General features: G+C 36.5%; 1 protein-coding gene across 4 annotated transcripts in view; it reads right to left on the bottom strand.

Annotated features, from left to right (window-relative positions):
- Positions 1 to 244: 244 nt before the first annotated feature.
- The window catches only part of atp6v0a1a (ATPase H+ transporting V0 subunit a1a), a 67,041-nt gene continuing 52,017 nt past the window's right edge, over positions 245 to 15,268 (bottom strand). For 2 of the 4 annotated variants that reach the window (XM_051918832.1, XM_028819858.2), the window contains exons 19-22: positions 11,233 to 11,250; positions 4,791 to 4,908; positions 3,377 to 3,548; positions 245 to 1,533 (exon numbers count right to left, since the gene is read on the bottom strand). In XM_051918832.1, the coding sequence (XP_051774792.1) occupies positions 1,440 to 1,533; positions 3,377 to 3,548; positions 4,791 to 4,908; positions 11,233 to 11,250 (402 nt within the window). In that variant the 3' untranslated portion in view covers positions 245 to 1,439. The remainder of the gene's footprint in view (positions 1,534 to 3,376; positions 3,549 to 4,790; positions 4,909 to 11,232; positions 11,251 to 15,268) is intronic. The other 2 variants (XM_051918833.1, XM_028819860.2) reach the window with 1 other exon arrangement.

The following is a 15,268-nucleotide window of genomic DNA, read 5'->3' as shown; positions in this document are numbered from 1 at the left end:
TTAGATTCGCTTTAGGATGTCCACATATGAATGTTAGGCCTCTTGCAGCAGATAAAAATAATATAATAACCACTCTCAAAGGGCAAAGAATGACCAACAAAAATTAGACAGGAAGAAAACATTCCTTAGATCTCCTGCCGAGACCTTATTTCACCAGGCACCACCAATGAGCTCCATAAATGAATGACCACTTAACCGAGTGCTTCACACGCTCATAGCGTTCAGAGAGACAGTGTTCAAACAGTTTAAGTCCTCTTCAGTTTTATTTGCTTGCATCCAAGGAGGCTGGATTTACATACTGTATTTACCATAAACATGCAACAAGATTTGTCACAAAATGATCATTACACAAAAAATTGCAAAAGTTCACAAATTGAAACTCATATTGTACAGCTTCACAGTATTAAAGTTTGAGGTGAAATTTGATATGTTTCTAAATACAATACATGGGTTCATTTTCGTTTCAAAGAATGTTTCGTTTTCAGGTGTCCAAAAAGCGATGGTTAGTAGATCATGGTATCCATTTAAAACTTGGAAATATAGGCCAGATAAGCTCGATTTTAAAGGCCGCAGCCTCAGCACCACAACACTATAAATAGTCACAGGGAGCAGAACACTGAGACAAAGGCCGTAAATAAGCACAAATGGCTTAAAGGGTATACAGAAAAAGTAGAGGGTTGACCTACACGAGTCTGGAGTGGTGGGTCGAGTGGGAAAAGCCCTCCAACTGGCAGGTCTGTGATATGTCTCACAAACATTAGAATCCTACACCACATAGATGTGAGATAAAACCTTCAGCATTTACTAGATGGGAGCAGGAATTTTTAAACACTACTCAAGGAATTAAACATGAATAGTACATAATACACAGTGACTGTGAATAATAAGCTCCTATTAATCAATTACAGCTTCTTTACAGGTTTAATAGACAGCTGTCTAATGGGGGAGATGACAAAAAACTGGGATACATACGCAGAAGGGTTTGGAATGCCATTATGTTTACAATAAGAAACTAAAAAGTCATTTGTAAGCCTGTAGTGAGCCTCACCGTGATACCTGCAGTGGAGTGAGGAAGGTGTGCAGACTCGTCACCTCTATGCTTGACAACAGCAGCTGGAATATTCAGGGCAATACCTGATGCCCATTAGTACAGCAGACTGCCAGAATTATATTAAATATAAAAGCATGTGTGAAAATAAATTTAAAATTACACTGACAATACTGCGCTATAGTATTACATTTGACTATCCTCAGTCAGGCTACAGTAATATGTGTATTGAAAATTAAAACAAGGTTAGACAAAACAGTATCACATAATGGTGGAAGATTTGCACAAGACTGACACAAGTGTGCCATCAGATTAAAGAGGTACTTTATGGTCCACAATCACATTACAACACAATTCAATTAAGAATAAAGACAACAAGGGGCTGAAACTTTCAGTCATCTGACTTTCCTTCAAGAATGCTCATGAAAGAAAATGGTACAAACTTGAAACCTTGACCAGCGTAGAACTTGTTCTGGAATTCCACCCTGTGAAGAGAGAATGAAAATAAATCTGCTGCTGGGTTTCTTGAGCAACTGTTCTCAATAAAATATCTAAAGAGACAAAATGATTTCTCAAATCCTTAAAATCACTGAAGGAAAAGAAGTAGTTTCTTATTCAACTCCTTTAGTTTCTCTAGTAGTATTTATCATTTTCTTGCCATTATCACTGGAAGATCGTCCAAATACTGTGTAGAAACACCGTCTGTTCCAACACTGCTTTAAGAAACCTAGATGGTTTTTAAGTAATCTACATAAGTCAGGACACCTGTGCAAATTTTTTGCTTCAACTTGCAAGGCTTCATTTACTTTAATTGCTGCAGAAAATCTGTACGTTGTAACCTATTAGTTGTTCACTGAAGAAGGCCTATTTGTAATATTCTGAAATTTCCTTTTTTCTTCAGTTTTTGCTAACCTACACTTTAAATTTAAACCTCTAGCAGTTTACTGCTTACAATTTACCACTTTAGGTCATTCATTCCATTTCAACTGATTCAATTTGAAGTAAAACTGGAAATATTTAGGTGTTCTAAATGTGTCCTAAACATAAGGTGTTCAATTACTTTAATTATTGTATGGCAGACAGGAAACGTAACTTTTATCATATTTAAGAGTATTTTCCCTTCTCTAGATATCAAAAAAAAGGTCTTCAAATGATATTCATTTGGCAGACAGCCAAAGTCTACAATAATTATCTCCTGAAACAATAAATCATCTGGCATCTCTTTTGCATGAAGCAGAAACATTTAAACTGAAATTACATTTTGTTGGTTTCTAATCTATTTTCTAAATGCATTTTTCTAGTACAGGATATTAGAAGCAAAGGCCTATTTCAACAGCATGACTTCTTTAAACACAGTGTAGGCACACCCATATACGTGTACACATGCAGAAACATGGATGACGTCAGAGACATATGTGACTATATTTGAAAATGACAGCCAAAATCCCCAAGATGCTTCAACAAGAGGAACTTCATAGACTACTTTTTAATCTAATAGTTTCAGTTTTCCCAAAGCTTTATACCTTAACATGTTTCTGTATGTGAAATACTCTTCATGGAATCCCAAGTAGTCTGCCACTTGTGTTGATTGATCTTAAATTCCAGCATCTTCAAAACAGCAGGTGTAAAATAATGCACTTCCTGTCATTTCTCAAATCATCAGAACCAATGCCTTGACACTTGTTTGATAAAGCTAAATGTACCTTTGGGTACTCTATCATTGTAAACTGTTCAGACAAAATCTTAGAATGTGTTAAAAGCTACTTAATGAATATAAATATTGTTTAAAAAGGATTACTACATGATTTGATGGAATAGAAAAGTTTAAACCAAGAAAGAAAACTACTTAAAGCACATACAAAGAAAACTAAAGGGGAATGGGCCTTACCTAAAGAAACGACTTCAGTTCTATGGGAGTCAGTGCAAAGAACAGAAAAATGGCAAAATAATGATAAAATGACAAACAGCCTACAAAGGGTTGAAGGGTCACACACTCCTACTAGGTGCAGCTCTGAGGAATGTGTCTTGCACTTAGGAGTGACTATGAATCTCTGGAATGGAACGAGGGGCGGGGGGCACAAAGTGCAGCCTCAGTGAGAAAAGGAAAATTGTTTAGTTTTCATGAAAACATGTGTGATATGTGGAATACAGAAATGACTTAACACGTGTGAAACCCGTAAAACTAAAATATGACATACACGGATGTATATTTTGTTAAAAAAAGAAAACAGCAACTCCTTTCCTGACAGACCAGACCTTAGATATGTGACCTAATGGATCAAACTCTGTACATGTGACCATGATACTTTTACTATTATTCTCTCTTACCAGTGTAAGCGAAGAGCATGAAGAAATGCAGATAAGCCTTCCATGATTAAAAGGATAGCCACTGTGAGTGTAGCAAAAAATGCAAAAACAAAGAAGAGTAGGAAAAAGCCAGCCGCATTGTTAATGGCGAGTCCAGTGTGCATCACCATGGACCACAGTACCTCAGACAGCTCTGAAAGAAAAGAGGACAATATCAATATTGCAATGATAATAGTTTCTTCATTCCTTAACAATGCAAATATTACCTAACTTTGACAGTCTAAAACAAAAAACATCATCCAAACTAATGCCACTATAACCTAAATCTTGTTTAAAAATGTTTAATAAGTCAAAGTTCAAAGGAAGCTCATTTGTCAAATGTTCTTCATCGTGTAGATGCAACATTAAAGTGAAAAAGGTTTTCAAAGTGATGCCAACATGGGTTTGTCAGTTTTTGCTCAGTGTCTGTTTTTTAAACTGAAAAAGGTTTAATGACTTTTGCATTAGTTTCTTTCAGTTTAGATGAACCTTGTACTATGGCATACTGTTTCCTTTGCTGTTCAAGTTTGCTGGTAGGAAGAATAAATAAAGCCTTCTTCACATTGTTTAGTACACACAACAAACCTTGGCATGGACTCTTTCATACTTTACATTTTTGTCCATTGTATCATTCTCCATTTGCCCTAAAAAAATCAAATGAGGTCGGTTTACCAGTTGTAAAAGCTGAGATGTGAGATTAATCCAAACCTTTACAGACCCAATTCCATTTCATTACAGACTATCTGGTGTCACACACGTGCTCATGGGAAGCAGTCGAAGGGCTTAAGTGTGAGTAAAACACAGAGTATGGGGTTAATTCATTGTACTAATGCCTGTTCTCCCTCTCCTGCAGACCTCCAGAAGACAGACCCGCCTAAATTTCCTCCCACTTCTGGCAGCATTTCACAACCCTGTTGACATCACTTCCACCCCGAAGACACACCTCTTCCTTTTCCGTAACTATAAAGACAGAGCACTTTTCTTAAGTTTCAGTCTATGTTATGACTCAGTGCTTTAGTTATCCTTTTGCAAAACTGACAGTATACGGGGTGGAATCCCCAAACTTTCATATTGTTTCTTGCATTGTATTACACTGGGCAAAACCAATATGAGCCTTGAGTTGTACTGCAGAGATGCAGACCATGCAAGACCTGCAAATCATAACAGCAAAATGGAAGTCTGACAAGCAAAGAATTTTACCAAGCCAGCTACGAAGCACCTTTAAGGTGGATTGGCTCTAGCAGGATGCCCACTATATACAAAACTGTAGAGCACCTGCCCATTTTTCATAATCCCTATTACAAATGAAGATAAACGATTCAATCTTTTTCCTACCTTTCCTTTAAAAAGTAATCAGGTAGGAGTACCAGAATTAAACTTTCTGGGCAGAACTTACGTGCATGAGCCAGGCTAAGCGCCCAGAGCCGAAGGTAGGAAGCAGTGTTGGAGATGCAACCCAGGCAATATTCAATTGTGTGGATAGCCTGATGGACCACAGTATCACCAAAATCAAACTGGAAAAAAGACAAATGATGATGGATGTGAGTGACAGTTCTATGCCATCTGATGCACTGCTTTGTATCATTGTAATGTTTTTCATTAAGCAATGCCCTTCTTCTATAAAAATGCAGATATACAGTTAGGTCCATAAATATTTGGACAGAGACAACTTTTTTCTAGTTTTGGTTCTGTACATTACCACAATGAATTTTAAATGAAACAACTCAGATGCAGTTGAAGTGCAGACTTTCAGCTTTGATTCAGTGGGGTGAACAAAACGATTGCATAAAAATGTGAGGCAACTAAAGCATTTTTTTAACACAATCCCTTCATTTCAGGGGCTCAAAAGTAATTGGACAAATTAAATAACTGGAAATAAAATGTTCATTTCTAACACTTGGTTGAAAACCCTTTGCTGGCAAAGACAACCTGAAGTATTGAACTCATGGACATCACCAGATGCTGGGTTTCCTCCTTTTTAGTGCTCTGCCAGGCCTTTACTGCAGCGGCTTTCAGTTGCTGTTTGTTTGTGGGCCTGGAACAGCTCATTATCCAAAGCATACCACATCATCTGTAAAACATGGTGGAGGCAGTGTGATGGCTTGGGTGTGCATGGCTGCCAGTGGCACTGGGACACTAGTGTTTATTGATTATGTGGCACAGGACAGAAGCAGCCGAATGAATTCTGAGGTGTTCAGAGATATACTGTCTGCTCACAATCGTTTTGTTCACCCCACTGAATTAAAGCTGAAAGTCTGCACTTCAACTGCATCTGAGTTGTTTCATTTAAAATTCATTGTGGTAATGTACAGAACCAAAATGAGAAAAAAGTTGTCTCTGTCCAAATATTTATGGACCTAACTGTATCTCTACCATAATTGTGTCAGACATGCTGAAAAAAAAGTTTTTAAATTTAATTACATTAAAAAAACATGTTATCTTCTATTTTCTTTATCATATTTTGCCATATTAACTGCTAAGAAAATAGTTATTTGAGTGCTTGTAGAAATTGTGTCACGTGACTGATCAGATTTGCACATTAAAAACTTCAAGATAAGCAACATTTTACATCATCTTTTTCTATTTGGAATATACTTTTCATGGGCTATATCTGAACTACTCACGAGCAAATGGGCGTCTCAAATCAAGAAATGACGTCATTCCTTTAGCACATATCTGGAATCGAAATCCAGCAGGACCCTACTAGGACAGGAAACGTCACACTCTCCAAATGGAGGAGTGAAATGGGATAAGGTCACAATAATGGTCTATATGGTTTAAAATGGGGTCAGAAATGTTTATTTTAATAAAACTAATGCATTATATTATGGTTGGAAAGAAATATTTAATTTCCCAGTATTCTGGTTTGCTGGGTAGTCCAACTTGATGCAACAAAGAGCTTAGTGACAAATGTGTGCAGCTAGTGGGTTGCTCTTTCCATGTCAAACAGATACTATGGAGAAAAGTGAAGAAATTTAATGTAGGGGGAATTTACAAAAATGACAAAAAGGTTACCCTGCATGTTTAAATGTTATTAGCTTTAAGTTTTGTGTCTTGTGATGACATGTCAACTACTTTTAAAGTACTTATTGATACTTTCCCTCCCGAGCTAGAGGTGTCCAAAGAAGAGTGGTTGATAACCTAGATAATCTGGTATACTGTATGAAATTCTTTTTTGCACAATTGATTTAGGGGAAAAAACAGCAAACATTTTACCAGTATAGTAAAAACTGGAAAGCTAGCAAACACATGTAAACGTAAAATTCATCTAATCAAAAAAACTTGAAAATCTGTGCATGCAAAAGGTAATGGGTAATTGATTTTATGTCAGTGTACTTGTGTCTGTATATGAACTTGTAAGTGAGCTGTGTGTAATAAGTGACCCTATCCCTTTAGGAATATTATGTGTGATTCAACTTGATTGACGAATCCATGGCGGCTCTAGCATCCTCTACGACCCTAAATTGGATTAAGCCTGCTTCATCATGTTTGTACGTTTGATAGCAGGCAATTTGACCAGCATCTACCGAAATATTTGTTTCTCTATTATAATAAAAAAATCCTGGGATGAGACGAAACTTTTTCAGAGAAATACTTTCAAGCCCTGTGAGACAAGACTTTGTGCCAAGAGATTTAACCATGCCTGGCGCTGGAAATAAAAGACAAAGAGTAGATGACAAAGTAGAACGTCGTAAAGAATGCAAAAAATGTTGGAGTTATCCACATGCAGAGCAGGTTAGAGATAATGAAAGTACTAAAATTCGAAAGTCTCAAAAAATGATAGTAAAGATCGCATTAGTGCAAAGAAACGTAAATTATTACACGGTGAAATAACGGAACAGTGAAAAGAGATCGAATATATTGTTCAAGATTTAAACTTTAAGTCGGAGACTTGTAGATCGTCTAATTCGTGTTGCCATCAGGGAAAATTAGTGTTTCTTCCCAATGAAGAGGCGTATGCGCAAGAATGAAAAGATTTGTTGCTTGGTGAAAGTGAAATCCACCCTCGTGAGCGGCAGAGACGCAAAGTGGCTTGCACATAGCTCAGTCCGGGATGTTGCCAAGCAAAGCGAGCAGGGGGTGAAACCCCCTAGTTTTTAATAATATGATGTGAAGGTAATACGGCTATACTACCCACTCCTACATCAAAATTAAGATATGCCCAGCTTAATTGCTGCCTGCAACTCTTAATACTAACATATGGATGGGTGCTGCTTTTAGAGTTACTGCAAGGGATTTGCATATTATTTACACAATGGTATGTGGTGTAATAAATTGCACAGTATAGTAAATCTTTCATTTACATGGTTTTTGTAATTTATCTTTATTTAAATATAGCATTTCTTCTCATGTTACATATTTTATATTTTTTTTTTGCATTCCACTTGCAGTATTTTTTAATCAAACATAGAATCTTTCCAATGAATCAAACTAACTCCAGACAGCATTTACTAGCTTCACGCATTTTTCATGACACTAACCCACTAATCACTAAATACTGTATGCCATTAAAGAAAAGCTAAGCTGCTGTATGACAACTCTGTACTAAAACGTTTAACGGATTATCACTAAAAAATATAGAGTGCTTGTGATATTTCATTTTCTCAATATTCAGCTGACAATCAATGGATGCACTGTTATCTCCTCGCAAAAGCATAGTTTTCATGCAACTGCATTCATCACAGAGCCAAAACAAAAAAATACAGAAAAAGTACACGGTCTCAAAAGAACTCCCAAAGTGCTAAGTGAATTTAAATGAGCTACTGCACTACATTTCTAGATGTTTCTTTAGAACTAAATCTGATGTTTTTATTTTTACTGGTAAAACAAGCACCTCTGTTTTGGTATTGCTGGGCAATACTAACAGAATCTGTTAAGATGCTTACAGATATGACACCTGGACATAACACCTTTGGTGAGTTAAAATGTGAACTTAACTGAAGTACAGAAATGACACACAGCATTGCCTATTACTGAAAATAAGAAACTCCTTACAGATACGAGAATCAGTATATACTTTTTAGCCTTAGTCTTTTCTACTATTTTAGCTGACAAATAAATGATGACCCTTTAATTATGTTTACTTTTTTGTGTAATGTTTTTTCTGATCACTTGGGAATTAGTAATTGTATTTACAAATAAAAATAACTAATTAAAATAATTCTGGTAATACATTATCAGCCTACTGCTACTTATTAAAAATATTATATTGGTATTATGCATTATCTCTGAAATATGGCCATTACTGTCTAGAGGAGGCTGTTCTTTTAAAATCAGTAAAGTCAGACTTTAAACGAGACCACAAGGTAGAACGTTATGTTTCTTGTGTTCACCAATGCCAAGAGACCCCTCAGAACTGGACAATGCGTGCTTAACAATTAATATATAGAATGAATGAAGGCCACTTTTCTAAAGTTCATTGTGCAGTGTTTGCTTTTATTATTATATGACCAATGTTGTGAAGCAAACTTCACTTCCAACTGCTGAAAAAAATGCTAGTTAAATAAAAGGCCATTGCTAAATTGGTTTGCTTATTTGGTATTGGCTATTAACTACAGCTCTGCATTTGGCCTGCTCCAATACTTCAGATGAGAAGTCACATAGATGGGAGTCATAACTTGATATCTACTTATACGTTGTATATATACAGTATATATAAATACAGTATATGTGCAGCTATGTGTCCCACCTCTGATTCACTCAGATCTCACTTTTTTTTTCACTATTTCCTGGCTACATGGGGCTGCTGGATGAGTACTGTAGAGCATGTATTCCTGTGTTATGATAATACCTCAATGTTGACTTAAATTACTCTGTATTGGTATATATTTAAAATTAAACCTGGATCACAAAAAAGAACCTCCAGATCTATGCTTACGAGAGAGGAAGCAACAGTCAAACCGAAAAGAACATGCTCTTCTTTAGTAATGGCCATCAAAAAAGTGGGGATCAAGCGTCCTCCTCAATATCTTGAACTGATGTGTCAGGAGTTAGCCAGACTGAAAAAATAACCAGCAAAGAGCACCTGCTATTTATGAATGAGTAGCTTGAGTCCAACGATTACATTGTGATTATTAGGTTTGTTGTCCTGATCTAAGTGTGACTAACTGAATTATATATTCTGCAACATGGCCTGGAGAACATTTTGTAATTGTAATGTCTCTGGCTTACAAACAATTTTCTTTAGTTTATATATATATTGTGGAAAGCAGCCCGGACACAGACAGGCAGACATCAATGGTTCAAACCCAAGCACACGTTTATTCTACATTTTCTATTTACAAAGTGTAACACGCACAACCCAGTGCCCCTGCACCAAATCACCCTTAGTCCTGGCCTCTTTCTTTAATGCCTCTTTTCCTGACCACCTCCACTCCTCTCCTCCGAGCTCTGTCCTCTTCCACCCAACTCCAGCTATCGAACAGAGGGAGGCGGCCCCTTTTATGTTCACCCAGATGTGCTCCAGGTGCCTCCCGATGAACTTCCACCAGCATTTCCTGGTGTGGCGGAAGTGCTGGCTGAGCACCTGGAAGCACTCTGGGTGTCCCTGGTTTTCCTTCCGCCAGCACCTCTGGGTGTGGCGGAAGTGCTGACGTCCAGGGCTCTTCAGGTATCTGGGCGCCCCCTGGCGGTGACCACGGGCCCCTATAGGGTTGAGTTTCTATGCTCTGTTTCTGTGGTCCCCATATCAACCAGGGCGGTTGCCCCCACGTGGTCCGGAGGAGATGTGATCCCTCTTCCGGTCCTCCTGGTTGAGTACCGCCCCCAGCCGCTCGCCACAATATATATATATATATATATATATATATATAGATATACACACAAACATACATACAGTGTATCTCTATATATATAAAATCCAACGTCTGTCTGTCTTTCTGTCTGCTTTTCATGAGAGGACTACTTAACGGATATAGATCAGGTTTTTTTCTATAATTTGCTTGAACATTCAAGTTGATTTTTACAACTTCACTCATCGCACTATGTATCGCAGTTTGCTTGAGGTACCGATTTGTTTGGGTGAATCCTAGACAGAGGGCCCTTCTCATTCAGGCACCAGCCTCAGGGCGTATCTTACCTGCGCTTAGCTAGCGAACGAGAGAACTATTTAATGGATGTAGATTGGTTTTTTTTCTGTAATTAGCTTGAACATTCTGGTTGATTTTGTGACTTCTCTCATCACGCTAAGAATCATAGTTCGTATGCAGAAGCGATTTATTTGCGGAAATCCGACACAGAGGTTGCAAGCCGAGGGGAGGGGGAAGCATGACGTCAGGAGTGGAGAGCCGGGTGGGGCCCTCCTCACCGTCCTGTTTCACTACTACGTGGGTGGAGCCATGGGGGACGGCTAGTAAACTATATATATATATATATATGAGTCTGGTGTCACACTGATACAGTTGGTTACACTAATTCCACAAAATTAAAAACTAACCTGAAGTGTACACATTCACTGACATTTAACAGTTTAACATCACTACTTTTCATTGTAGTCTTTTTAAATACTTTTTTTTTGGTTCATTACATAAAGCACATGGCATCTTACCACTTTTCAAGGAAATTTTGTTTTGTTTAGACCTGCTTAATGAAACAGCAGGATTGTGGTGGTACCAAAAACAAGTTAGTACAACTATTAGTAGTTGGTGAGTTTCTGTGAAACAGGTCAAACATTTGAGTCACCACTGCTGAAGCCCTTAAAATCACAGCAACCAGGTTAACCAAAAACACAAATGCACACTCTTGTTAGGCCAATGAGGTAATTGGAAAAGTTAAGAAAGTGTGGCTGGCAGCCCACAAACCACAGGAAAGCAGAAACAAAGAAACATGCAATGTCTTACCACGTCGTCATCGGAAGGCTTGAAAACAACACAGGTTTAATTTAGTGTCGGGGTCAGAGAAGCAATGAGTTAGTTATGAAATTATACATATATATATATACAGTATATACATTGTATATATAAAAACATAAACACAAAACTGACAAAGCAGAAACTGAAAAGTCTCCAATGAATAACTGCATTATGAAAAACAGGAAGAGGAAATATGGGTACGTAATGGAAAGCCACAATGCAGCTTACAGAGATGACTTGCAAGTACGGCATAAGAGCAGAGCAGCGGGTCTCAAATGGACAGTCTGGGTGACAAGTCCAGGATTCACAGTCACAGAAAGCACACTCAGAATATTCAGCTAAGCAGACTTGAAAGCAGTGGCTCTCAAACATTTGGCAGCAGGACAGCACCTCCTCTTTGACTCTCATTTTTATTACATTGAAATTATTTGAAGTATAAATTTTAAAAATAACAAAACATGATTCCATATTTCAGTTTTTTTCATTGATTGCTAGGCATCTTACAGTAAATTGGTGAAGAGCCAAAAAACCTTATTTTTGTTTTTATTCCATTGCTTTAAACCAGTAGGCTACACTAAAGTCAAAGTGAACTTTATTGTCATCTCAACCATACACAGGTATACAGATAGAAGAAATTGCGAAGCTCAGGGTCCACAGTGTAACAACATGACGTGCAAATAATAAATTAAAAATAGAATTACAATTTAAATTTAAAATTAAAACACAAACAAGACAAGACATTGTGCAAAGACAAGACAAAGAACTAACTAACTGTATTCACTTCTGACCACAGGCACACACAATATATAGAAGACATTCAATGAGGCTCATTTTCAATTTTCAAATTCAATACGGGTGAATTTATTATTTTTTTTATATGTCTTATGATGTCACAACTCAGCAACCAACTAATGTGCAGACTAAAAGTGAAACTGCTGATGTAGTTAAATAAGCATTGCTCACACTGAGAAAGCTCCTTAAAAACAATTTCTCTTTAAACTTTGTTACAATAATATATGAAAAATCAGAATTGTGTTATTTATTTTCCACTGTCAGTAATGAAAAGGGAACTCAGCTTTTACTTGCTGAGGTGGATGAAGTAGTAGGGTGATGTACCATGTTTGCCATTATGGATGCAATGACAAGGCAAGCAAAATGACACCTTTAACTGGCTAACTCGAGGCAGCTCAGGCCTCTTCTTCAGTTCTAGCATGAATAGCAGGGAGTCAGGGATCTCAGGTTTAAGAGTGCACAGGAGTGGGTTTAGGAGCAGAATGATACTTTTAGGATGATGGACAAGTATTTAAAAAAAATGTACCTTTAGTACAACTGTTGATCCAAAAGCACAGCAAGTGCGAGGTAAAACAAGCAACCTTTTGTTTTACATTCATATGTCAAATACTTACCAATACGACTTTTATAAAATACATTCAAATCATTTTTAAATTCTGACATTTGCTCTAACAGCCCTAAACTTGATCATCCATGACACCAGAAAGGAAGGAACCCTTTGTTGACTTTTACAGAGTTGCTGCCTGACTACCATCAGTGGAGGATGCTGGCTGCTTTAGAATAAGATTTACAGTAAAGTAATTCGGACCAGCAACAGCAATGTTATGCCAAAAAAAAAAAAAAACGCGCTTAAACATTGAGAATGTTGAATATCACTCTTTAGCATTGCTCAGTGCACATTTTTATTTACTGTTTCATGTTACATTTTTTTTTATATACTGTCAGTTCCATTTTGCAACGAACATTACCTAAGTATCACATCATCCTATTGCAAGTACAATTTAAGAAAAGAATACGCAAATATAAAAATCGGGAGTGGTCTTCCCTAGACTTTCTCGTATACTCAGATATGGGGATGGATATTTGAGGAGTAAACCACAACACAATGATTATATTTTATATTATGTACATTAAAGAACCATCAACAACAAATCAAATTAAATGAAATCTCTCTCTCTCTCTCTATATATATATATATATATATATATATATATATATATATATATATATATATATATATATATATATATATATATATATATATAAAGTCCATTGTCTGTCTGTCTGTCCGTTTTTCACGAGAAAACTAGTTCAACGGATTTTGATAGGGTTTTTTTTCTATGATTTGCTTGAATATTACGGTTTATTTTGCGACTTTTCTTATCGCACTAAGAATCATAGTTTGCTTGCAGGAGCGATATGTTTATGCTAATCTGAGACAGAGACTGCAGGCTGAGGGGAGTGGGAAGCGTGAAGTCAGGAGTGGGGAGCCGGGCAGGGCCCTCCTCACTGTCCTGTTTCACTACTACGCAGGTGGAGCTGTGGGGGACGGCTAGTTGATAATATATTGAACAATTATAATAAAAGTAAAGTTGAATAAATCGGACTCTGCAGCTGCATGAATAAAAGGTAAAGTAACACTTCCGGTTAATGGAAGTAGCCCAAAAATTGAAAGAAATCTACGTTTTGTACCTAATACTTACATGCAAAATTTGGTTGACCTAAGTGAAAGCGTACTCAAGTTATCATGTTTACACACACACACACAATTCCAAAAATGCTATTTTCGAACTCAGGGACGGTCTAAAACGTTGAGATTCATCAAAATCTCGAAATGGCACTTTTGGAGGATTCCAATACTTTCCCTATTCTTTGTATACGAGAAAGTCAGGGAGGTCTAAAACGTTGAGATTCATCAAAATCTCGACATCAAATCTTTGGACATTACAATACTTTGTATACGAGAAGGTAATTAGTGATTTCGTGTATGAGTTGCAGAGTGTTGCTTTATTCTTTGGTTTAAGTGTTAAACCATCACCTTCTCCTTACCCAGTATTAAACTGAAATTGACAGTTGTTCTTATTTGAAACAGCTACAACTTCTCTAAAGAAACCTGAAAAGGTCCCTCTATTGACAACATTCCTCTATGTAAAGAGACCAAACAATCAACCACTAGTGCCATTCCACTGCTGTTCATGGTTCTTGCTTTAGCCCCTCTATGCTGCATGCTTTTCAAAGCTCAAAGGATATAATGGGTCCACAGATCAATCTTTTTTTCTGTAATTAACCCTTTTAACTTAAAAGAAACTGCAACAGAAATAGTCATTAAAAATAATCTAGATATACTCAAAAGATAGCAGCCAAGGGTTCTGAAAGAAAGCTACTTTGAAAAACCCTTTTAAGGAACTTCACTCAATGATTAAATTAGAATATATATCCTGTTAACTATTTCAAAACAACAGTTTGACGCCCAAGTCCCACACAATTAAAATTGTTCAAATACAAAAAGGACGGCTCAGGTAGTTAAACAAAGGACTGACAGGTTTCATCTAGTAAACCTATATACGGGTTAGTCTCCCAGTTTAACTTTCCATACAAAATAATATTCATTTATTAACAAGCCACACAATGTAGCTTTTCCTATAGTTAGTTATATAAAATTAAGGAGCAAACATAATTTCTTTCCATTTAACCCAAAATATTATGAGTTCCTTTAATAATTTGGCATTCTATTCTGTCTTGCTACTTTCTAATTGTGTATGAAGTGTTTCAGAATTTTTCCTAATACAAAGACATTATGCATTTTAATACAATGTACTTAAAAAAAAATATTTTAGAAAGTTTCATATGTATGAGTATTTGTAAAATATAAAACTGAATAGTTTACTTAAATGCTTGGAAGTATAGCAGACATTGGTTTGTAAAAACTCTATGCTAAATAAATGCTGTGAAATGTATTATAAATAAATAAATGAATGAATAGATAGATAGATAGATAGATAGATAGATAGATAGATAGATAGATAGATAGATAGATAGATAGATAGATAGATAGATAGATAGATAGATAGATAGATAGATAGATAGATAGATAGATAGATAGATAGATAGATAGATAGATAGATAGATAGATAGATACTTTATTAATCCCGATGGGAAATTCACAATGAATGAATGTGTATTTTCAATAAGCCAAGAAGAGAGGCCTTCAAAGTCTCTGGACTGTCTCTCA

Source organism: Erpetoichthys calabaricus, chromosome 14 (genome assembly GCF_900747795.2).
Source record: "Erpetoichthys calabaricus chromosome 14, fErpCal1.3, whole genome shotgun sequence".
Taxonomy (NCBI): Eukaryota; Metazoa; Chordata; class Cladistia; order Polypteriformes; family Polypteridae; genus Erpetoichthys; species Erpetoichthys calabaricus.
Note: the sequence above shows the minus strand (reverse complement) of the source record. Positions and strands in the feature narration are given on the sequence as shown.